At 38.7% G+C, this 25437-nt stretch overlaps 1 protein-coding gene across 49 annotated transcripts in view; it reads right to left on the bottom strand.

Annotated features, from left to right (window-relative positions):
* The window catches only part of LOC126295245 (basement membrane-specific heparan sulfate proteoglycan core protein), a 1297357-nt gene that overhangs the window by 163425 nt on the left and 1108495 nt on the right, over nucleotides 1–25437 (bottom strand). For all 49 annotated transcript variants that reach the window (XM_049987617.1, XM_049987624.1, XM_049987622.1 and 46 more), the window contains 8 exons: nucleotides 24081–24212; nucleotides 23105–23221; nucleotides 20231–20424; nucleotides 17350–17562; nucleotides 15602–15739; nucleotides 10147–10308; nucleotides 6669–6877; nucleotides 164–311 (listed from right to left, as the gene is read on the bottom strand). In XM_049987617.1, coding sequence (XP_049843574.1) covers nucleotides 164–311; nucleotides 6669–6877; nucleotides 10147–10308; nucleotides 15602–15739; nucleotides 17350–17562; nucleotides 20231–20424; nucleotides 23105–23221; nucleotides 24081–24212 — 1313 coding nt within the window. The remainder of the gene's footprint in view (nucleotides 1–163; nucleotides 312–6668; nucleotides 6878–10146; nucleotides 10309–15601; nucleotides 15740–17349; nucleotides 17563–20230; nucleotides 20425–23104; nucleotides 23222–24080; nucleotides 24213–25437) is intronic.

The following is a 25437-nucleotide window of genomic DNA, read 5'->3' as shown; positions in this document are numbered from 1 at the left end:
ACATGACCATCACATCTGTGAACAAAACACTTATTATCAAATAGATTACATGCTTCAGTTTGACACTTTCATTGAAAAGGGGCTGGATTTTGTACCGAATCGCAGCCAGCACATTAGAGCTTCCAAATTTCCACACCTTCATATAGAAATGCGGAAGACTCACCTCACAAGAGAGGCCAGCGTAACCGGGTGGGCAGCGGCACTCCTCCACGAAAGCTGCCTGTCCTTGGCCGGTGTTGCGGATTGCAGCAGAGTCCATGTGGATGTTGGATAATGTCGTGCTAAGGAGCCCTCCGTCTGTGTGCTGGGTCCTGCAAAACAATCATTTACACAGCTATTACTATCTTCACATTGTCAGTGGAGAAACATGCACAGAGACCGGAGGCAAATATCGCACCTCCACCTACTTGTCTTTGTACAAATGTGTTGATGTTTTGCTACTTTCTGTAAAATCGCACTGTGATACTCAATGTAATACTTCCACATCTGGATGTGGCTAATACTATATGAAACCAATAAGGTGTGTAACGATAATGGAAATTCCTGGATTAAGCAACACATAAAATGAAGGTAAAGCAACCGATTACCTATAGTGGATTGATGCATGGAGCACAGAAACACATAACAGAAAACAGCTATCATACTAGCTTTCGAGCAACAGCTATTTTCTATCCAAAGTACATATATCCATGGATACACACAAACACAAACACACACACACACACACACACACACACACACACACACACACACATTTTCTATCCAAAGTACATATATCCATTGATACACACACACACACACACACACACACACACACACACACACACACACACACACACAACTGTGGAATTGACAGTAAACAGTACTCATGTATACATCCTATAAACAATTCCGCAGTTGGGTGTCTGTGAATGTGTGTACTTTGGCTATAAAAAGAGATATTCCTCAAAAGCTAGTGTGAATGCCGTTTCCTGTTATACATCTCTGAGCTGCACGCAACAATATAATAATGAGTATGTTTAGCTTGTGCAGCAGTGATACAGGCTTTATAATTCAATTTAATTATATTTTTATTTTGGTTTTATTTCAATATATTTAAACAAATTTGTTTTCTTTTTCCGTTTCATGTGGAGTTCACAAGATCATAACAACACAATTTTGCCATTTTATATCAAGGCAGAGTTTGGCAGTGCCAGTGTACGCAAGGTTTCAGCTGAAAGCCAGTAACAATGGGACCTGCACTGTCGTGAGCCTCACTGCACTTACTTATAATAATTAAAATAAAATTGTTCAATTTGTATTGGTGATGTTTGACTATGGACATAATACAATAATACTGTATAAAACAGACTTCGTCAGACCAGGGTGTATACTTAGAAAAGGGGGAAAATAATAATAATAATAATAATCCCGGATTTTTCCCAGATGTCCCAATTGAAAATAAAGTTTTTCCTGGGTGAAAATATATGTTTTCCATGCTAACTGACATAATACTTTTTCTGAGAATCATAGAACTTATCATCCTTTTGAATGGTTAAGGTTTGATACATAAGTGTAGCACTTCTTGGCACTTTTAAAAACAAACAACCCCCCCCCCCCCCCCCCCCCCACAAAAAAAGAAACACGTGAGGTTTTTTTTTTTTTTAATAACTTTCATGTGCAGCAGCATGTACTCTGCATATTTTCGTATTACGAAAGTATATATATGAATTCCACCAAACACCGCACATTACTTTCTCAAGCATTGAAATCTAAATTGCGATGCGCTTTGGTAAGCCAATCATAGCTGATGTCATGTGACCTCATCAGCTGATGATAGCAGATATGGAGGGCGTAGGACACAAGAGTCAGCCAATAGCAACCATTATCACTGTTCATAGTGTGAACACATAAATAGGAAAAGTCAATGGTTTAAATTAATATACGTAGTGTAGCTACAAGGTAAGCTACACTTTCACACAGAATATTGGTCTTTTTTGCATGTGTTACACTTCAATAAACATCACACACATGTGCCGGTAAAATTTTAAATGGTTGGCCCTCAGAGTGTTAAGCTTTAAATGACAATCAAACACTCTGTGATTTAAGAAATTCAAAGCACATTTGTACACGTAAGGTAATTCATCTTGCGTAAAATCAAATTTACTTTGAAAGTAACGCTTTTCAACCACCACTCACAACATTTTCCTGCGACCTGTTAGAATTTGATCCAGCACTTGTCAGATACCACCAGAAAATGGCGTCACTGTGCGTGCGCAACTACGATGACACAGGAAGCCAACATGTTCATACCTATATAGCATTAAGAGATCTTACATACATCATAAACAAAACAGAACATCAGAGGGTACTCAAAGAGCATCGGAATTTCATAAACCAGACTAAAATGCATAATTCAGCTGAAAGTGCACATTTGTATGTCCAGATTCACAAAGAAGTAAGCCCCAACCTGACATTAAGCTTTTGATTGCAGTTTTCAGGCTGCAAATTTTCTTTGAGTACCAGTACTATATTAGGTATGGTTCTTTATGGCATAACGCCATATGTGTCAGGAGATAAAAACGGGCACTTGTAATTCAGCAAACATTTGACACTATCCAATAGTGTGGAATGAAACACTTCATTCCAAAAATAAATGGGTGCCTCTGCGGAAAAGATTAATAAATGCTTAATTTATTTAGCAAATCAACAAAAATAACTTCAGTGTTTTGCAAAGCAATTAATGCTTGACTGCCAAAAACCTGGAAATAAAATAAAATCAGGAAACTAAAACTAATAACATATTTTAGCCTTCATAAGTATGTGACTGTATTTTAATTCACTTGCTAGCTCTCAGCCATAGAAATCCATTTGGTTTTCATTTGGCACGAGAGTTGTAAATGAAGAAGAAACAGCAAATGTGCTACATCTAAACACGGGTCACGTGGAGACTATCAACCCTCTCCACCGCAACTTCGACTGCTCTGCGCATGCACGAAACTGGCAGCTTGGACTCGCCAGAAAAATTTTTTCGGCTAGTGTCTCGCTGCTTGTTGCTACAGTTGATACAGCTAACAGCAGTGACAGCAGGTACTGCCCACATGTGACTCAACTGTGCGTGCACACAAGAACCTAATGTAAACCATTGAGACGTCACGGTCATCGGAATCAGTTTGTTGTTATAAACTATTGCATAGTCTTCATCCTAAAGCATTTGACACATTTTGGTGTCAGCAGGCGCTTGCATGTTCACTGTGTTTTGATGTTGGAATGGCATATTTCTTTTGCATCTTAAGTTTGTTTTGGTTTTCTTTCTCCCATTTATGTTTTATTGTTGAAGTATTATTTTGGAGTAGCAAGCTAAAGTAAAATTCCAAAAATTTAACTGAAAACTAACACAGTGAAAAATTCCCAGAATTCTAAAAATTCCCGGGTTTTTCCCAATTTTCTCCCAGATGAAAAAATTCGCAGATTTCTCAAGGCGTATACACCCTGCTGACTCAATCTCTTTTGACTTTCTCCACACCTATAGGATTTGGAGACCAGTCCCAGACATCAATTTCCTGAAGCAGTGCAGCACATAAATAAGTAAAAATAAAAAGGAATGAAAAGAAGCTTTTGAAGATTTCCAAGCAGCATTAAATTCAAAGATATAAAAGATTTTGGGCACTTTTAACAGAGCCACCTACAGCTCAGCAAATAGTGTTTCACTGTTATAATCAGAAAGTCATTGATTTTATTCTTTCTGGTAGCAACTTTTCCTTCCCTTTTCTTTTATTTGACTTCTATTTTTATTACCATATTGAAATGTTGATTAACATACTTTTTTGACACAAATAGAATTTTTTATCTTTTGTTACCAACTACAAATAAATGTGAGTATCAGAATACTCTAAAATTTGGTACAAAATTGTGAACTGTTTTATTGTTGAATGAAAAATTTTATACCGAACATTAACACTGTTCACCCCTAGAAATAAAATATGGAGTTTATTTTCTATGTGGTGTTTTGGGTTTTTGTAGCAAATTTTAATTTATTGAATACTCACATTCTTGTGTGATTAGTAATTAAAAAATCTAAACTGTTATTTGTATAAAAATTATCATTCAATGTTTGTTAATTATTATTTCAATTTTTCTGGAACTGGAAGCTTATACCTCTCTCTCTGTTCCATTTGCAAATGGTGCACAAAGTGAATGATTGTTGGTAAGCCTCCACGTAAGTTCGAATTTCTCTGATTTTTGTTGCTGTGGTCATTTCACGAGGCATGTGTCAGAGAAGTTAAGAGCTGTTAAACTCTTCTTGGAATGCATGATCTCAGAATTTCAACAGGAAACCTCTCCGTGACCCACAACACCCCTCTTATAGTGTTTGCCACTGGAGTATGTTGAACATCTCCATTTGCCACTGGAGTATGGTGAACATCTCCACAATGCTCTCATGCACACTAAACGATCCCATCACAAGAGATGTCACTCTTTGCTACATCTTCTCTTTCTGTTCCGCCCACCTGTTTACCTGAGTGGTAAGACGTCTGCCTACCACGCAGTGGACCCAAGTTCAATTCCCGTCTGGGTTGGAGATTTTCTCCACTCACGGATTGAGTGTTGTGTTATCATCATCATCACCACCAACGTGCAAGTTGCCCAATGTGATGTCACCTGAATTAAGACTTGCAATCCAGTGGCCAAACTTCCCCAAGCGGGGCCTCCGGGCCAACAATGCCACACGATGATTTCATTTCATTTCTGTCTCTTCTACTTCTTTACATGGGCATGAGGCTTATATGTAATGCTCAAGAATTGGTTGGAAAAGTGCTTTTTTTCTTTAACCCTCGAGCAGGTGCACCTATGTAAAAAGTGTGTCAACAACAAATGACATTTTCTTGTATTGTCCCACTGTTGTTTTACAATTGTGAGGCCTTACCTATTACTTTGTTATTGGTTCAGCTAACACAGTGATACATCGCGCTGTTATACGTCGAAGTGAACAGCAGTAATATAAAATAAAGAGAGAGATTGGTGAGGAAAAAATTTATGATCCCTGCAAGAAAATGACCCAGATTCTGAGCTAGCAGCGCAATCCAACACTGAGGCAGTTGTCTATGAGATAATTGGCAATTGAATAAGTGGTTACCTGCAATCTGATGCAACTGCGCATTTTAATGCTTCAAGTACTTCATTACTCTGGGGTAACACTTGTGAGCAGCAACAGAGTGACATAATGAATGTTTATTTCGTTATTGTTTTAATGAAACAGCTATTTAGCTCATAAATTCAAGTTTACTATATCATTGTTTTTGCCCATGCATGTTTACCTTGGTAACATAAGGGCAGCTATCCTTAACATGTGTACAAAGTATGCCACATGCCTGCTTGAGAATTGAGATTCTTCCAATGAATCTCATCCCGCTGGCATCAGCTTTTCCTACATTTTTGCTACAGCAGTCTAGTGTTGCAACTTCCCAATAGACAATACTATCATCTGTGAACAGCCTCACAAAGCTTCCGACATTGTCCGTCATTAACATACAGTTTAAACAGCAGCTTTACGACACTCCCCTGTGGTATTACTGAAATTACCTTTACAACTGTCAGTTTCATTCTGTTAACAGCAATATGTTGAGTTTCATCTGCAAGCAAGAGCTACATTGAGTCACGAATCTGGTCTGATACTCAGTAAGCTTTAATAATCATGAACCAACAGCCACTAATTGTATGGAATGTCTTCTGATGAACAGAGTAAGCTGTGTTTCACAATATCTCTGTTAACGGAATCCGTGCTGGTTTTCACACAGGAAATTTTCATTCTCCAGAAATGTCATAAAGTGTGACCACACTTTCCGTTTTGACCACAACTACAGCACTCGCCACAGAGAGAACTTCAAACGTCCGACACATCGTTTAAAACTTTATGCCGAAACGCCAGAGTATATGGGGTTAAAAATTTTCAATAAAATAAAAGGCTGTAATATATTTAAAATGGAGATTGGTTCACTGAAAAGATTGCTCTTTACTTTTCAGGTGGAAAAGTGTTATTATTCTGTCGACAAATTCATTGAGGACAGCTTCACTGTCTGAACACAGGGATTGTATTACATGTATTATTTTATGTACATGTGTAGCTGTAACTTAGAAATGTAAAATATAGTATAAACTTTTGTATTTCTCTTAAAAAAGTGAAAAAAGTTTCTTTTGTAAACCTCGACATGTCTTTTGTACATCAAATCAAATGATTTGAAAACTGTATGTAATGAGATGAATAAATCACATATGACATAGAGCATGTTCTATAATTCTATAACAGATTGACATCAGCAGTATCGGTCTATAATTATGTGCATCTGTCCGACAACCGTTCTTGAAAACGGGAATGACTAGTACTTTTCTAATCATAAATTACATGTTGTACTTCCAGTATGAATATGACCAGTGATTACACAGTTCTAAGACTAGAACACTATGCGTTCAACAAATGGCTGTGTAAAATTACTCAAAATATTTATAACATCACCCGAGAAAACTTAAAAGACTATTTTTTGCTCTTAGTATGTTTCAGGAAGTAGATTCTGCTGCTTAAAGAAATAGATGTCCAGGAAATGACCTTCAGATTCTATAAGTATGAAGCAAATTGAAGATTAGCAGACCATATGGTTCTATTGTTAAGTTCACTACACTTGGTCACTCACTTGATGAGGATGTTGTCCACATTGCTGAGAGCCATCATGATCTCCTCACGAGAGGCGAGGACATCCGTAGGCCCCCCAGGAATATCACCGCCAGGCCTGGCACCGGTCCGTTTGTACCATTCACCGTAGAAGAAGCGGACCGACATGTCGTTGTCGCGGCCCGCCTCAGGCTGCTGCCGTGGGACGTGCACCAGCGTGTAGTTGTTACCCTGTGAAGAGACGAAAATGCATTTATCAGTGACCCCACTTGAAAAGTGAAATTGGTTGCTCACGTTTTAACTATCTTATTACATTGGTGGAAACTTCCAAACTCCAAGGATGCTCTCCTGCTACTGGGGAGACAACTGACTGTTTTCAACCGCTGATTGGGCAGTAAATTATAATTTTTTTTCTTTTTGTTCAAAAAAAATGAAACAACCAAACGAAACTAGTCTCTAAAATCATGTCAGTTATATGAATGTTTTCACTCAGTCTCCAGGTACGAGTATTTTTGTTTACATACTTGTTCAGCATTTTCGATTATACACGAGCTGTGACAACAGTTGTCTACTTTCTTAGAGACAAATAACAAATTTAATTTCAAGGACATGTGAATAAAGTCTGTGGAGGAGAAAGTTTCATTTTGTTGACACAATAAAAAGGTTATTTTTAAAAATTAAGAATTTTACTTTTGGCATTAAATATCGAAGTTTAGCTGTTTTTAAAAGCTCAATAACTTGCACTACATTGTAAATTCATGTTTAAATGAATGAAGAATCACTTTTTCATTTGAATTTATTGAAGCTCTGTCTCTTACTTCCCCTGGTTTGCATCTCTGATAAATCGATTTTGGTAAATGCTGAGATGACCTGAGCAGAGAGCACACAAGATACAATTTTTAAGTTGGTGGCTTAATCACATGCTTTTTTCACGCATAATACTCTCACCTGTCAGAACTTAAAAAGATAAGAAAGTCATCATTCATTCATTAATTTTTCTTTTACTTTTTAATTAAGACAGTTCCGTAATATGAATCATTCTTGCAGATATTGTATATCACACTGAATTTTATCTTGAGGATCACTTTCTGTATAGTCATGATTTCTTCCATTGCAATGCAATTGAGCATTTTCGTATTCTGGTCCAGACACAAAGTTCATTATTAAGGAAACATCTATTGATAAACAAGGATGAAAAACAGAACAAAAAGCTACTTACTGGTACTCAGTACAAACCAAGTATAGCAATGGCAATAACAATCACTACAGATGATAACAAGAGTGCAGTCAACAATACAGATCTAACAATGGCAAAATGATACAAGGATTCCGCTCAGAAGAAAAAACGCCAGACTGCACCAACTGTTTTCATTTGGTTGTTCCCTCAGACTGCTTTCATTCAAAATTAATGAATAATAATTCTACAGATATGTGAAACTACAACCAACTGAATCAATTGTTTTCATTCATTGCCCCTACAACTTGGTTTCACTCAAAAGAATGACGCTCCCAAGAAACAATCCCCAGACAGAACTGAACAATACTGAGTGCAAGCTTGACTATGAAGAATAGGGCAGTCATTACTATTGTTGACAGCAAGTACTGTGAGGGAATGGGACAAATTTGTTAAACACAGCATATGCTGTCAACATTTGCAAGGCTGTTTAGCTATTTTCAGTGCAATACAGATGCAAAGGTAAGGGGCGAGGGTTAAGAGATCAAACCAACTGCAATTACCCTGTACCAACTCATGGGTGGCCACGGGTTCCTTCTACCAAAACACATAATAACATCCCTGAAAAACCTCTAAAATTTTGTCACTGGAGTTTGGATTCACCCTGCACCCCATCAGTCCAAAACGTTTTCAGACTGGATAAGTAAAAATGATAGAGAAAAGTTAAGATGGTTGTTTTAGTGCTTCATGTGTTCCACATAGCCTGCTCCCACTTGACTACTCTCAAAATGTTCGTGCAATCGAGTGAAACTGAGAGGACAGTCCTCCTTTGGGATGTTGCTCAGCTCACAGAGCACATTCCCACCTTCTTCAGTCTTGGTAAACCATAAAATGGAAACGGGTGTACAGCATTGTGGGCCAGGAGTCCCCCAGCGAGGAAGTTCGGCTGCCGAGGGCAAGTACTTACTGCATTTGGCGCCACATTAGGCGACTCGTGGATTGGAGATGGGGATGAAATGATGACGAGTACAACACAACACCCAGTCCCCGAGCGGGGAAAATCTTCTGCTGCCGGGACTGTAAGAGACCTGTTATGCACTTTGTCATTTTGAGATAGGTTCATATTGATAACACCACGCCTCTTCATCCGTTACCATTTTGTCCAGAAAAGAATTTAATTTCAATCAAGTTACGGCACGAGTCCATGTTTGGCAGTCACATGACCACCAACTCCAACATATCGGTCCGGATGTCTGCAACTTGACATGTCTTATTTACAGTCAATTTATCTTTTCCTACATTGTTGACATTCCTACCTAGAAGCCATTGTTTGAAAGACTATGACATAAACAGCTGTCTGGCAATGGATCGATCAGTACCTAACTGGTAAAGGCACTATTTGTTCTTCATAAACAGAATAACGGTGGCTGGTTGTTGTTTTTTATTTTATTGTACGAGCTAACTTTTATTTTCACACAGCAGCTGTCTCACCGCGTCAGTTTTTCACAAAATAAAACTAGGGAAATTGTCATAATATTGTGAAGAGAAAATTATTACTCAGATGAAACCCCAAAAAGTAGGGGGCAAAAAGATAGAAAACCCGATAACAACACGGTATTTTCATCCCTAACATGGAAAGCAATTGAATGCCCTTGAACGTGGGATGACTTGTCATGCACAGTTTATTTTACCTGAACTGGAAAGTAATATGCACTCAAAATAAAATAAACTACAGTCAGGCAGAAGAAGGACAATCACTATGTGCAATGGTTTAACTAGCATGACCAGAAGACACACTGAGTCAACACATGCAAAAAGAAATTACGTGGGTTGAAACTTGAATAAATTTTATGCCCCATCCTCAAATGGTTGCTATATTTTGCTACTACATCCTTCTAACAAAAATCTAAGCCCCCAGGTCAAATTTAGAATGTTTAAGAACACATTAGTACTACTAATGTAGAAGAATCAGAAAACTGGATGTACCAATAAAAAGTATTGCATCTGAGGTAACTTTTTCAAAGTTTTGTCTCTTGTTTCTCTCACATTAACCTTAATTCTTCATACTTTATTCCTACAGCCAGCTACCACTGCCACCACGACAATACATCTAAAAACTGACAGTAATGGGCAATGTTACAATACACCTAGCTGCAACCAGATAAGTGAGACGCAATGACGCTAATTATTCCGAGGTTATCACTGGGTGTTACTAGGACCCAAAGCAGTTTATAAAAACAGGAATCATGTTCGGAGATGGGTGTCATATTTCTGGAGAATTTTATCTCAGTTTGGTGTGTGATGCAGTACCTTGTTCCGTACTTACCGAAAGTATGACCTCAGGAGCGTTGTTGGGTCTTCCTTGGCCGACAAAGTTGACAGTGTACTTCAGGTAGCCTCCATAGGACTTGAGCTGATTACCCAGGTAGTTCTCTGGCATAGCAAAGTATGGGTATATGCCGTCAGATGTACGCTCCACTGAGTACACCTGTGAAGAAGTGATTCTGTTACCTTATGTTGCTGCATGCAATGAAAACTGGATTAAGCTACTGAATCTATGCATTAAGGTAATAGTATTAAGGGGAGTTTGCAGCGCCTATGCGGCCAATTTTATATTAGCCTAGTTTATGTACCCTTATCTCTGGACCCAATGAAGACAACACTCTAAAATGTTTACACATATCTCATCCATGTTATTTATGTCTACTGAACCAGAATTAAGAGGTGATGTACAAAAGGAGAGATAGATACGTATTTTCAATTATGCTATTTTTATTACAAATAATTGTACATATAATGCCCTACATGTCTTTCCATTCAAATTATTGATATGGTTCTGCTTCAGTAGGTGCAATATGTTATAACAAAATAGGTTCCCAAGTGTCATATAGCTATCACAAGTAGTTTTTGATGTAGAGGAACACAGTATAAAAAATGTCATTTTGAGAAAATCACATTTAAAGTGTAATATGACAAAAAATGACTTGTAATTTTAAATTAAGGTTCAAAAACACACGGCAGCATAGTCAGTGTCATCATTTTTGCTAGCTTCCTTCTCTAAAATGCTTCCTTCTTCTGACTGGCCTTGCCTATTTGGTGATAAACTCAGCTCCACACTGTGCCATGGTGAGTCTCAACTCGTCCATTAAAACTTCAAGTCACTTATAGTATGGTAGCCTGGAGTGATATTAAGATGTTTTAGAACCTTATTCTTCCCATGATTCCATCATTAAATGTCAATACAGCATCACTAACTCCCCATTTTAGTTTACTGAGCCCTACAAAAACATTTTTGGGAACTCGTGCTTGTTAATGTTATTGAATGAGTCATTAGGATTCTGTGTTCACCCATGTATACATTTTAGGAGGAGGTCTGGGTAAGCTATGTCCCTATAAATTGGTTTTACTGCTTCCATAACAGTTTAAGGAATAGAATTCTTGCTTTCAAAAGATGCTCTTGCCTTCTGGAATTTACACCACGATTCAGGTCCAGATGGGCAGTTAATGTGTCAGTTTTCTGTCGGTTGAAAGTTTGTCAAAGTACGAGGTCCGGACTGCGTGCGTCATATTTTTTAGATGATTTCCATTGTTTCTGATGGTCATTCCATAATTCTACTGAAGATGATTTGAGACTGGTCCCCATCCTCTTTTGCACATGCCCAATGCATTCTAATTTCCTTATCACAATATTCTGAAATGGATTTGCTTCAGCAACACACTGATATGCTTTATAATGTCCATTCGCAAGGAAATACGTGTATCGGACATCCCTTTCCTGCAGTGATTGGCTAAACATTTTCATTGTGGTATTAGCTTCCATTCCTCCGCTGATTCCTTCATAATTTTTCTGACAGTTTTCATGTTCATTTTTTCCATTTTTTCACAGGAGCTATAGCAATGTTTTATAAGTGCCTCAAATTCAATTACATTCGCTGTGTCTACATTTGTGATTGTGGCAACTGAGTTTATCAATGTGTGGCTACACTTTTCCCATGTCCTATCAAACACAACTTGTATATCAATGCTGCCTCCATTCATTTCAGTAGCTTCATTTGTTGAAGCCTTAATTGACAGTAAAGTCACAGATTCAACTGCTTCTCCTATAACTTCAGTGTACCTCTGAATTTTCGTAGGTGATGGTGGTGGTAGATTCATAAACAACCAGAAACACTGAGCTCCACTAAGACCTTTTTCAATAGCTCTCATCGCATTTACCTCATACAGATTGTTCTTGCATTCATCTGACATTACAAATGACTTTCTGTTGTCACAGTTGGCAGCGAAGTTTGAGGCGTCATGTCAAGGATTGTACATCCTGTCCTGCCAGAGGTTCGAGTCCTCCCTCGGGCATGGGTGTGTGTGTTGTTCTTAGCATAAGTTAGTTTAAGTTGTGTGTAAGTCTAGGGACCAATGACCTCAGCAGTTTGGTCCTTTAGGAATTCACACACATTTGAACATCTGTCACAGCCAGTAAATAATAACTGCTATTGTCATAGCAAGTCCAATTCTTACAGAAAAATCTTCCTCAATAAATACTTTTCTGTCACAAATATTACAGTGCAGTGAACCACACAACACCTGAACCAAAATGTTCAAATCACACAAAACATAACCCAGACCAGAAGTGCTATTTTCTAAATTATCCTGCAGTAATCCTAGTTCCTCATATTGTTTGTGTTAGTTTTACTTGCACTAGGTGATGTCGCAGCTCCATTGTTCTCTGGTGGCACATGCCACATGTGGATTCTAACTTTTGAACGACAGTCAGTTTTACATTTTCAGTGAGTTGGTTACCTCCAAACTTAGGGTTCTTGAAGAGACTAGCATTTCTAGGCATGTTTATATTATGTCAAACTGCACCATACTTCGCAGAAAGTCACTATTTCACTCAAAACAAATAAATAATTGCCAGGGGCCGGCAATACAGCTGTGTGACTAACATCGAGAGCCACATATTTTCTGTCCATAGATGAAAATCACAGCCTTCTATAAAGTGTAGTTTCCAAGATATTCGGACAAACAGATGAATGTCCAAAATTTGGTGCTTACAGAGATACACATGTAAAACAAGAGAATTAAAAATAAAATACTTCTAAATGCAACACACTGATAATTTATGCGCCATTTTGGGCAGGAAAAAATAAATAATATTCTAGGGCATTTTGTAAAATGTCAAAATTTTTGAATTTTTGCCTGCAAAGTACTCTTAAACAGGAAATCCTTTTAAGATGTTCTACAAAACATTATTAATTTGATCACAAACTGGCTTTTGGCTTCTCATGATATAGCTGGGTGACAACTGAATGTTGCAACCACAGATAAAAGTGGCATGCAGCTTACACAAATATTATTTATACAAATACATAAAGTAATGACAAACACTGCTTGTCGCCTTCTGTTTCAGGTTCAGTCAACATTTAATTGACTGTTTATCTGATGTTTTGCCAGCACGAGTGGTTGGGATTGTCAAAGCTTCACTTTCCATTGCTGCTGGTGGAGGGTGAAGCTTTGACAATGCCAGCTACTCGTGCTGGCAAAACGTCAGAAAAACCATCAAACAAATGTCAACCGAAGCACCTCAAAGAGAAGCCAACAGGTAGTTTATCAAGTGGCCACGAAAGCCTTAACAATTTTGTATAAAATAATGAGTTACAAAATGTTCATATAGAAAAGTATTACTTTTTGATGTTGCATAAAAAGTGTTACATTTAGAAAGGATGAAAAATGGAATATTTATCGAATTTCCAACTGTAATCTAAAATTTACAAATGGAAATTTAATTTAATAGAGGATCAAAAAATGACAATGCATTTGGTCTTTTAAAACTGCGCCCCTGAAAAATGTACGTCTGTGGTTATGAGGATTTAAATTTCTTTAAGGCTATTTCATATGCTGTAGTAGTTGTTGTCTTCAGCCTGAAATCTGGTGTCATACAGCTCTCCACACTAGCCCATCCTGTGCAAGCCTCTTCATCTCTGCGTAACTCCTTCAACCTACATCCATTTCATCCTGTTTGCTGAAGTCAAGGGTTGGTCTCAAACTACAATTTTTACTTTCTCCCATTGCCATATTGAAGTTTCCTTGATCTCTGAGAATGTGTTCCATCAACTGAACCCTTCTCTTAGTCAAGTTGTACATTTAACATCTTTTCTCTCCAATTCTATTCAGTACCACCTCATTTGTTATTATTTTCTCCTCAATTCTATTCTGTAGCTCATTTGTTACTCAGACTACCCATCTACTCTTCAGCATTCTTCTGTAGCTCCACAGTTCAAAAGCTTTTATTCTACTCTTGTCTGTACCACCATGTTTCACTTCCAAATACTCCAGACAAGTACCTTCACAAAAGACTTCACAATACCTGAATTAACATTACATGTGACCAAATTCCTCCTGGCTATTGCCAGTCTGGATTTCATATTCGCCCTTCTTCAGCCGTTATCATTTGCTTTGCAGCAGCAATAGCAAAACTACTCTTCTACTCCTAGTATCTCACTTCCCAATTTAATTCCCTCAGCATTGCCTGATTTAATCCAACTACATTTCATTATCCTTGTTTTGCTTTTGCTGAGTTAATTTTACAACCTATTTTCAAGACACTGCCTACTCCATTCAACTGATCTTCCAAGTCCTTTCCTGTCTCCAACAGTATTACAATCTCAATATGCAAACCACAAAGTTTTTATTACTTTATTCCCCTCTCCAAATTTTTCAATGTTTCCTTTCCTACTTACCCAATGTACAGACTGAATAACATTGGTGACAGGCTAAAACCCTCTCTCACTCCCTTCTCAACCACTGCTTTCCTGTTGTGCCCTCGACTCTTAATAACTGCCATCTGGTTTCTGTACAAGTTGTAGATAAGCTTCCACTCCCTGTATTTTACCTCTACTATCTTCAACGTTTCAAAGACTGTAGTCTAGTAAACACTATCAAAAGCTTTCCGAAAATCTACAAATGCTACAAACATATGTTTGCCTTTTTCAACCTCTCTTCTTAGACAGTACACCAGTTTTGGTAGCTACTGACTTGTTCCTGTAAACCAGCTCATAACTAGGACAATACTTCACGCTGAAGTCAGTAGTGGTTCATAGGCTGACATTTACAATTACCTCAGAAACAATTGCTTGCATGTCCATGTGCACTGGAATGTTTTTGCATCTATTATCATATGCTTTCACTTGTGCAAACTGGCATTAATTATCATAATAACAATTCCTTGTGTCCGTCATGACCTCTAACTCTTAAAACTGCAGTCTTGAGTGCAATTCTTTCAACTGGATACCCCTTTGGCAACTTGTGAGTCCCTTGCCTATTCCAGTTATTCAACTAGGAAACAGGGTGCTTCAGTCTAATGTGTAATCCAAAACACATTCCATTTTTGATAAATCTTTGCACTATCAAGAGATAACGCTAGGTTAAAGGCGGTCCAAAACATTTGCGGTCCAAAGAGAATTTGTTGGTATGACATTTCAATTTCAGGTACACATTCTACCACTAGAGCAACAGGCCCTATGAATTACAGTAGACCATGTCAATCAAATAACGTGAATGATAGATTAAACCCAGTCTCATTCCTATTCAGAATTATGCCCATCACAACCTCCAACTCTTAAAACTGCAGTGTGAGTTGTGAACAATTTGCATACAATTTTTTGTTCCCTGTATTTTACACCTGAATTTATTAAAATACAGCAATAAAAAACAGTGCACTCAGATATATAAAAACCTTTTGATACATGTATCACTTTGACAACTAGAAACCGGAAATAAATTCTCACCTGGAAGCTGCCCCTAGCCCTATCGAGTGGCCGGATGCCAGGACGTGACCGCGGTAGCTGCGGACTGATGCTAACAGCTCCCGTCTGCGGGTCGATGCGCACTCCAACCAGTGTTGTCGCGTCCAGTGGTGGAGGCAACTGTCGACACATATTACACACATCACATCCTGTTCATGACACACGAAAAATTTTATTTGAATTCATATCTCGTATTAAAGTAAACCCCCTCTCCCCATTCCGTTAGAGAATCGATTCCTGTGTACAAGCATCAAATGTCTGATTACTTTAAACACGAGTCACTATGTTAAGCATGTAAAATCTTTGCGGTTGAAGATGCAAAACCCTAATTGTGTTGGGTATTGTTAGTTTCAGATTGGTCTCCCATAGACTGACAAAAATTCAAAACATTAAAATAAAAATTTAGTAAACAATAAACTATTTCCCTTCAACTAGTTTGTAGGCCTTTAAGCAAGAAAAAGTCACTAAGTGCTCTTATTATCAAGGGCCAGACGAGTAAATTCTAGGTAATTTGCACTCCAGTTTCGGCAAAAGCTAGTTTTTCATGCATCTCAATGATTATGATGTCACGTCTCCTGGAATATGTGTAATACAACGACATAATGTTGCAGGTACAGTAAGTGACATATGTACATCTACATCTACATCTACATCCATACTCCGCAAGCCACCTGACGGTGTGTGGCGGAGGGTAAATACTACATGCCAAGTATGTTACAAATGTAGTTAGTAGTGAAGACGTAATAAATTAAAATGTCATGCCTGATGCATAAGTCTTACTGTGTTTTATGCGTAACCTAATTTATCTGTGTGTTTCCAAAGTCACACCTTCTGAACTGTCTGTCATATGATGATATTATTTTGCAGGTACATGTGGATACTGCCTGTAAAATGTGTTTTCGAATAGAGTTAGTAGCAAAGAAGCAACAAATTAAAATGTCACGCTGCATTCTCAATTTTTACTGCATTGGCACCAAAAAGGTAGTAAACGATAAATTTTATTTCTTTTTTTCTGTGTTTATGGTTTAATTGTGGGTTGAGCAATACCAGGTTGGTGACCCATGGAGACAAGACTTATCAGTTTTTTCAATTTGTACTAAACTTGTAACTGGAATTTGGCAATTATTGTTGATTTTCCTTTTCAGTGCCAAAAAAATAAGTTAATAAGCAACTGTGATAATGCACGCGATAATGTAACTTAAAAATTTAGTCCCTTTTAAAAGACAAGAAATCTCTTCCTTATTCTCTCCCCCTCCCACCAATAAGATCTATGGACAAATCATGAGCTGTGAAGGTTGGTATGGTTAGTGTTTGTACGGCTAACGAAATGAGATATCACTCAATTTTGCAAGATACTGGCGATAAAAAAATGTTAACAGTTCCCCCTGAGAACTCTGCCTGTAGCTATTAATTTATGTATTTTTCGATTTTGTATGCGTGTTACAAAAGATTAAGTCATACGTTATGACTGTTATACTTTTTTTTCTTAATGTGTATGTGCCAGTTAGCAGGAAGTTTAACTGAGACTTAAAAATTATAACCAACAATAGAATAATGTTTCTGTCGTGTAAATGATGTGTTTGATATACACAAATGTGAGTGTAAGGATTCAACTAGCAGATCGTTACTACTAGTAAGCTGATTCCACTACTCTATTTTGGTACACGTGACAATTTGGTGAAACTGGCCGACAGCTGAAATAGTACATTTGTGGGAGCACCTGCACCTACCTGATACGTGAACAGGTCCGCACTGGAGCAGTCCGAAGTGACGCCGAAGCAGAAGCACGGGATGCAGTCTGATGGGCGGTAGGCCAGGTCGTTAAAGTAGCCTCGCTGGCACACGGAAGGTGGCCGGTTCACTACCAGGATGGCATCCGGCACTGCAAACACTGGGCCACGCGTGTTGATGGCTTCGCAGCTGTACGCTCCCTGGTCCGTCTCCTGTGGAGCACAGAGAGTGAGAGTGAGGAGGGATTGAAGAAATGACCGGACCGTGAACGAGCAGACTGTAGTGTGCGAGAGAGGGATACACTGCACGGAATGGCTCCCACACCACACTGGGTTGATCTGTTCACAAACTGTGCCCCACAAACTACTTCTTGAAGAAGAGCCTTCGCCAAGCTTTTTGCACATTCCACAGATCACATTTGTGACAGTCGATTCCTGAATAATACGTTGTTGAATTTAAATGCGTCTTGCAAGGACGGCACCCTGAGAAGGAACACATAACATCAGACAACCACTCACACTATATTTACACAGAATTTCGTCTAGGGAGTAGAAGGAGCTGTGAAGTGGAAACGAATTCAATTTTTGAAAAATTACGATTTGGCACAACAATTGTCTGTCACTTTATTAAAACTAACTGTTTCAATAAAAGAACAGATCATCATCAAATATTTTTAAAAATTACATTAAATACAATATGTATCCAATTAAGATCATATTAATCTACATCACTGTCATATCTTCATGGCACCAGACATGTATCTAACTCATACAAAAGTCAATACGTTTATAAGGCGAAGCACATGACCACAGTTTTTTTAGTTTTGAGGTACCTTTTTTTCCTCCCTTTAAGTCAATTATTAATTGTTAAGCTCTTTCTAGTATGTTCTAGTTTGTCTCTTTGTCCAAACTTTCCATTTCATCAACAAGAACAACTGTACACTCAGAGAAAGCTTTTGATAATGTTGACTGTACTACACCCTTTGAAGCTCTGGAGGTAGCTGGGGTAAAATACAGGAAGCAAAGAGTAATTTACAACTTGCACAGAAAATGGACTGCAGTTATCAGAGTCAGAGAGCACTAAGGGGAAGCAGTGGTTGGGAAGAGAGTGAGACAGGGTTGTAGCATATCCCCAATGTTATTCAATATGCACAGTGATCAAGCTGTGAAGGAAATGCTGCGATGAAAACCAAGGAGACGCTTGGGAAGGGAATTAAATCTCAAGGAAAAGAAGTCAAAATTCTGTCAAGAGGCAACAAAGGACCCAGATCAGTTGAACAGAATGGATAGTGTCTTGAAACAAGGCTGTAAGATGAACACCGTCTAAAGTAAAACAAAAAGGTAATGGCATTTAGTCACATTAAATATGCCTTTGTTGAGGAAGTTATATTTAAAAAATAAATAATAAAATAAAAAAAAAGAGTTTCTAAAAGACGAGACATTTGTGAACATCAAACATAAATTTAATGGTAGGGGTATTTGTCTTGAGTATAGCCTCGTGCAGTGTGGATAACAAGCAGTTCAGGCAACAGACAATGGAAGCTATTCGACTGGGGTGCTATAGGAAACTGTGGAAGATTAGATGGGCAGTTTGAAGAAATAATGACGAGGTATTGATTAGTACTGGGGGAAAAAGAAATTTATGGTACAACTTGGCTCAAAGAAGGATTAGTTGATAGGAGACTACCTGAAGCATCAAGGAATTGCCAAATTTGGCAATGGAGGGAGGTAACAATTGTAGAGAAAGACCATAACTGAGAGTAAGAAGGTAAAACTGGATGCAGGCTGCAGTAGTTATACAGAAATGAAGAGCCTTGTCCAGGACAGAGCAGCACGAAGAGCTATGTCAGACCAGTCTTTGGGCTCAAGAAGACGATGATGACAACAAGAAGCTGTAAAGGAAACCGAGAAGAAATTTGGAAGGGGATTAAAGTTCAGGGAAAAGAAGGGGAAGCTTTGCGGTTTGTTGATGACATTGCAATTCTGTCAGAGATGATGAAGGAGTTGGAAGAGCAGTTAAACAGGATGAATACTGTCTTGAAAAGAAGGTATTAAGATGACTGCCAAGAAATGTAAAACCAGGGTAATGGAAGGTAGCCGAATTATATCAGATTACTCTGAGGGAATTAGACTGGGAAACAAAACACTAGAAGTAATAGATCAGCTTTGCTATTTGAGCAACAAAATATCTGATGAGAGGGTCAAAGCACAGAGGATATAAAATGCAGAAGAGCATTTCTGAAAAAGAAGAATTTATTAAGATGCAGTACAAATTTAAGTGTTAGGAAGTCTTTTCTGTAGTTATTTATCTAGAGAATGCCTTAAATGGAAGTGATGATAAACAGTTCTGACAAGAAAAAAATATAAACTTTTGAAATGTCGTATTATAGAGGAACGCTGATGGTTAGATGGGTAGATTGGTGTAAGTAATCAAATAGAACTTATTCAAATTTGGGAGAAAGGAAATTTGTGTCAAAAAGTGTTAAAAGAAGAAGACATCTGTTGATAGAACACATCTTAAAGAATCAAGTAATCATCAATTTAGTAATGGAGGGGAAGAGTGTGTGTGTGTGTGTGTGTTTTATAACTGTAGAGGGACACCACAGGCTGAATACAGTAAATAGATTCAAATGTAGGCTGCAGAGGTTATTCACAGAGGGAGAGGCTCACACACACAGAATAGACTAGCATTGATAGCTGCATCGAACCAGCCTAGACTGAAGACCGTAACAATGACACACCTTATTTTCCCCCAAAGGTTACACAGCAACAAAACTTGGTTCGAATCCTGCTAGATGCTTATAAGCTATGTGCAAATTCAAGAGCTAGGCTATAGTTTCAGCAGTATGGAGTACACTTGGAGAACCTGCCTGCTACTGACCTGGATATCGGGGCAGATTAAAGTGCCAACGCCATTCACGCTCCTGGTCGTGCATTTGGCGGGAATGTGGCCCCAGTTGAGACGCCAGACCACTTCCGGGGTAGGGACGCCGATCGCAGTGCAGCTGATGTTCATCGTGTCGCCGATGTTGAGATTTACCATAGGTGGTGGAGGGGTCTGAATGTAGACAGGAGCTGCAGAGGAAAGAACAAATTCTATAACACTGATCTTTCATAAAAATGTACTTAATCCCTTACAACAAATTTCTACAATACATTTGATATTGCACATTTCCTTTCATCTTAACAATATTCGTGAAGATCAACATCTGAAATAATTTAGGAAGATAATGGATAAACTTTGAGTCAATCCGAAATCTGACAAATTTTTGCAGTTTGTGCATGATTATTTTCTTACTATTCTGGTACAAGGGAGCCATGATACCCAGTGGCTCTCTAATGTACATTCACAAATGTTGTGCTTCTTAACTTTCAGAAGGCATTCAATATAGTTCAGCACTGCTGACTAACAGACAAAACACAAGCATACAGACTGAGCTCGCTGTGATCCTTGATTGAAGAGGTTCTACCAAACAGAACATAGCATGTCATTCTCTATGGAGAGAAATCTTCAAGTATAAAAGTAACTGCTGGAATACTCCACGGAAGTGTTACAGAACCATTATTTTTCACAGTATACAGGGTGTTTCTTTAACTGAAATGGCACATTGCGCATACAGCAAGGATCAGTAATCAGGATCAGTAATCACATCGGAACTGAGGTTGCAATTGCGAGTAGGTGCTATGGTCACGAGAAAGCGATGCCATACAAATGCTGGCGGAGTGCACGGAGACTGTCTACGATGTATTGTAATTACAGCACGGGCAGCTGCAACGGATGAAAAGCCGTGCAACTGTATTGCGAGAAATGTCCCAATAGAAAGGTACCGTGCCACACATTACTTGCCAACCTGTGTCGCAGACTGTGTGAAACCGGCTCGTTCCGTGTGCACGAGCCAGATGCTCGTAGCCAATCGACAACACGGACAGTTGTAGTGGAAGCAAGCATTCTGGGAATTGTGCAGCATAAGTTCTCAACAAGCACACGAGGTATAACAGCACCACTGATATACCCCGACCCTCCATTTGGAGCATTATACGTGACAAAGGGCTGCATCTATTTTATTTACAATGCCTCTAGACATTTCAACTGGGGGACTACAACAAGCACATGGGATTTGCACAGTGGTTACTGAAGGAATCTGCCACAGGCTGCAGCTTCACTGTAAGTGTCCTCTTCACCAATGAGACTGTGTTATCACTTGAGGGTGTGATGAATGTTCACAATCTGCACACTTGGGCAGATGTGAATCCTCGTTCATGATCATGCCTCACAACACAAATTTATTCTTAAGACGTTGGCTGGCATCACTGGAGATTGTTGAATTGGGCCACACATTTTCCTGAAGCGACTTTCCCCCTAGTCATTTCCGCATTCAATTTCGGCACGACGGAGCCCCTGCACAATTTAGCAGACAGTGAGTGCACATCAGGAAGAAACCTTTTCCAGTACCTGGATTGGTCGCGGTGGGCCAGTCGCGTGGCAGTCACAATCACCTAATCTGTCCACAATCAAGTTTTTCCCGTGGGGATATCTGAAGGGCCTCGTGTACGACAGCTCCTACTCAATTACTGATCCTTGTCATATGCTCAGATGTGTCGTGTCAATTCGTAATCTTTTTTTAATCACTCTGTAAATAAATGACCAAGCGAATAACATTGGAAGTACCACGAATCTCTTCACAAGTGATATTGTTGTAAACTGAGAAGCCGCAATGCTAGAAAATAATTGTGAAATGGAGAAAGATCTCCATCATTCGGAGGATCGATGCTTGCTGCACGGAATGGCAACTGGCCTTCAATGTAAACAAATGTGAAATACTGCTTGTACATAGACAGAGAGATCCATTTTTATGTTATTATCCTATTGCAGAACAATCTCTGGAAGCAGTCACATCCATTAATTATCAGGGAGTATATGTACGGGACGATTTACGTGTAAAGTGTAACTGGCACATAAAACTAATTGTATCTAAGCCAGATGTCAGTCTGAGTTCCATCTGATAAACAATCATGATGTGTAGTCCACTCACAAAGGAGGTAGCTTACAAAACCCTGTTTCAACTGATAAGCGAATATTGCTCATCAGTCTGAGATGTGTACCAGATAGGCTTCATCGACAAAATACAGAAGATCTGAAGCACAGCATTGCCTTTAGTCAAAGGTTCATATAATAAGTGCAAAAGCATCACATAGGTGCTCAGCCAACTCCAGCAGCAGACACTGGAGGAAAGGTGTTGCATATCACCGAATGACGATTCAGAGGTTGAAATTCTGAGAATTTATGTTCCTTGAAGAGTCAACCAATATAGGGCTTCCTCCCACGCATGGCTTGTGAAAAGACTGCGAAGGTAAAATCAGAAAGAATCCTGACCACAGGGAGGCTTATGACAATTGTTCTCCCTGCAAACAATTCACAACTAGAACAGGAAAAGGAGGAAGTGAGTGGTGTACACAGCACCCTCTGCCACACATGACAAGATGCAGATGTATTTGTTATATATAAAAGGCTTGAATTGTAGTAGTCAATTCTGAATAAGTTTAATCCAGAATTTATCTGAGTGCTGAAAATTACTGAATCAAGATACCAGATTATTTTAAAGCCGTTTATTGAAAGATAATTAAATCCTCAGAAACCGGCTTTTATTGACTAGAAACCTTATCTAAAGAGATAGACAGGATGGCTCTTGTACTAATGGGCGAACATGTCACTCTGGAGCATCTGTATTGAACACGCGCAGGCACAGTTACTTACAGCAGCCGATTTCGTCACTCCTGTCTTGGCAGTCCACTTCCAAGTCACACTGGAACGACTTAGGGATGCACTGGTCACCCGAGCGGCACTGGAATTCGTTGTATCGGCACGGAGAACCTGTAATGTAGAAAGAATGTTTTATTTGACTGCCTCCAGCAAAATAAAGAGCTTACTTAATGAAAGTATTGCAGTAATATCTTTTCATGAATTACCCATCACCAACTTGATCCTCGAAAATCAAAATAATTTGTTGACTTCCACATACACAGGCAGAAATGTCCACTGATAAAATACACGAAATCAGAGCTGACACACAAAACTGTAAGTGTTCATTTTTTCTATGTGCTACCTGAGAGTGGGGCGGAGAACTTGCCACAGGTTGGCTGAGGGTAGAAGTGAGAAGGGTGACATAAATGCGCAGCTCAAAAATGTGTAGAGCAATTTCAACAAACTTAGTATATACAAGACCCATTATTTGTAAGAAAATACCGTGGGAGTAAGATACCCCTACCAACAGTTTACTCTCTATGACGTTTCATTTTGTAAATTGTACTGTAATAATGCTGAAATGTGTATGTTAAGTGTAAAATCACTTGTCAATCGCTACAATGCCAAAACTGCAACAGTGATTTCAAAAGGGAAAGGAAAATACAAACAGCAAAAGCATTATTGTGAGACTTGACGAACTGCTGACCTCAAGTACATACTCTTATGTAATCCAAACAGATGGTAAAGATATACAGCAAGGCCATAACTACAACTATCCAGCTATTTTCCACATTCAAAAGTGAACACTAATTTGTCTCGGCTTTTTCCTGTGCACGTATGAACCTTTGCAGGGACTGCACTCTTTAACACTGACATTAAACAGAATATCAAAATCAACACCAATGATTACAGCCTTGTACAGACTGTTTTATCTCCAAATGTCAATTAAATAGAAATATTAAACCTACAATATGGTAGCAGCACTCACCTGGTGGATTAGTTGCACAGTTCTGCTCGTCAGAGCCGTCGCCACAGTCGTCGTCCGAGTCACAGCGCCACGTCTTGAGCACACACCTCTTGTTGTCACACTGGAATTCGTTGGGCTCACATCCATGGGCACCTATACACAATTTCATGTTCATCAGTACACTGTTTCCAACCACTGTACAGGCACCACGAGATCTGATCATGTGCCTCTGTATCGTGACGATAAAGGATGGCTCGACAATGTCATTATTTTGTGTTACACCAATGTGTTCTAGTTTGTGAGATGACAGGAATGCTATCTCTTTAACACAGTAGTCGAGATCAAATGCTCAATAAATTTCACTGTAATCAGTTTTGGGTCAGATTTACTGAAATGATGGAAACAAATTTAGTACTACATCACTAAAGCGTAACAGGACTGAGCTAAGACACAGGTGACAGAGTTGTAGAAAGGAGAATAATGACTTCCATAACCCTAAAATTGGGAACAACACAGCAGTGGAATAAGTGAATCCATTTTCCCATCTAGTAAGATAACACAGTATGGTCGAAGGAAGAAAAATATCAGAAGCAGAGTGGCAAAGGCATAGAAAGCTCTCTTCAATAAAAGATGTGTGATTATCTGATCTCTAAATGGGTCTGGGTGCTACAAATCACCCATCTGCAGGCAAATCCTCAAGATTTGTAAATAATTTACATTTCATAAATAGTAATTGTAATACACAATTTCTGTGGTGCAAGGCTGATATTCTTTATTTCCTATGATGACTTGCCATCTAGGGTAACATACCAAGCAAACGTGCCTTTTGCATGACTGCCGAGCTTTGTCAACTTTCTCATCCTGTGGAGAAAGAGAATGAGCTCAGTTTAACACAACTGTTTTCTCCAGGAACGAGCTGGATTTTGAATAATTTAGCATCCACAGGACTTTACATATTTGAGCACAACTAATCTTTTTAAAAACAAAAGTAAAGAGGATTAGCAGAAACGAAATTAGCTATAATCTGAATGCCGGTACTGGGGATCACGAAGTAGATGAAGCGAAGGAATTCTGCTAACATGGAAGCAAACTTACACATGATGATGAACACAGCAAGGAGGATGGTAAAAGCAGAGGAGCACAATCAAAGAGGACATTCCCTGAAAAAAAAGAATATCAAACACTGGACTTCATTTGAGAAAATTTCTGAAAATGTAGACTTGCAGCTCAGAATTGTGGGGAAATGAATCATAGATTACCAGATAACATGAGAATCAAAGTGTTTGAGATATGATGGTATAGAAGGATTCCGTAAATTAAGTGGACTGATAAGATAAGAAATGAGGCAGTTCTCTGCACAATCAGTGAGGATTGTGGT

The sequence above is a fragment of the Schistocerca gregaria genome, chromosome 11 (genome assembly GCF_023897955.1).
Source record: "Schistocerca gregaria isolate iqSchGreg1 chromosome 11, iqSchGreg1.2, whole genome shotgun sequence".
Classification (NCBI taxonomy): Eukaryota; Metazoa; Arthropoda; class Insecta; order Orthoptera; family Acrididae; genus Schistocerca; species Schistocerca gregaria.
The sequence above is the reverse complement of the archived record's forward strand: the minus strand, read 5'-3'. Positions and strand labels throughout refer to the sequence as shown.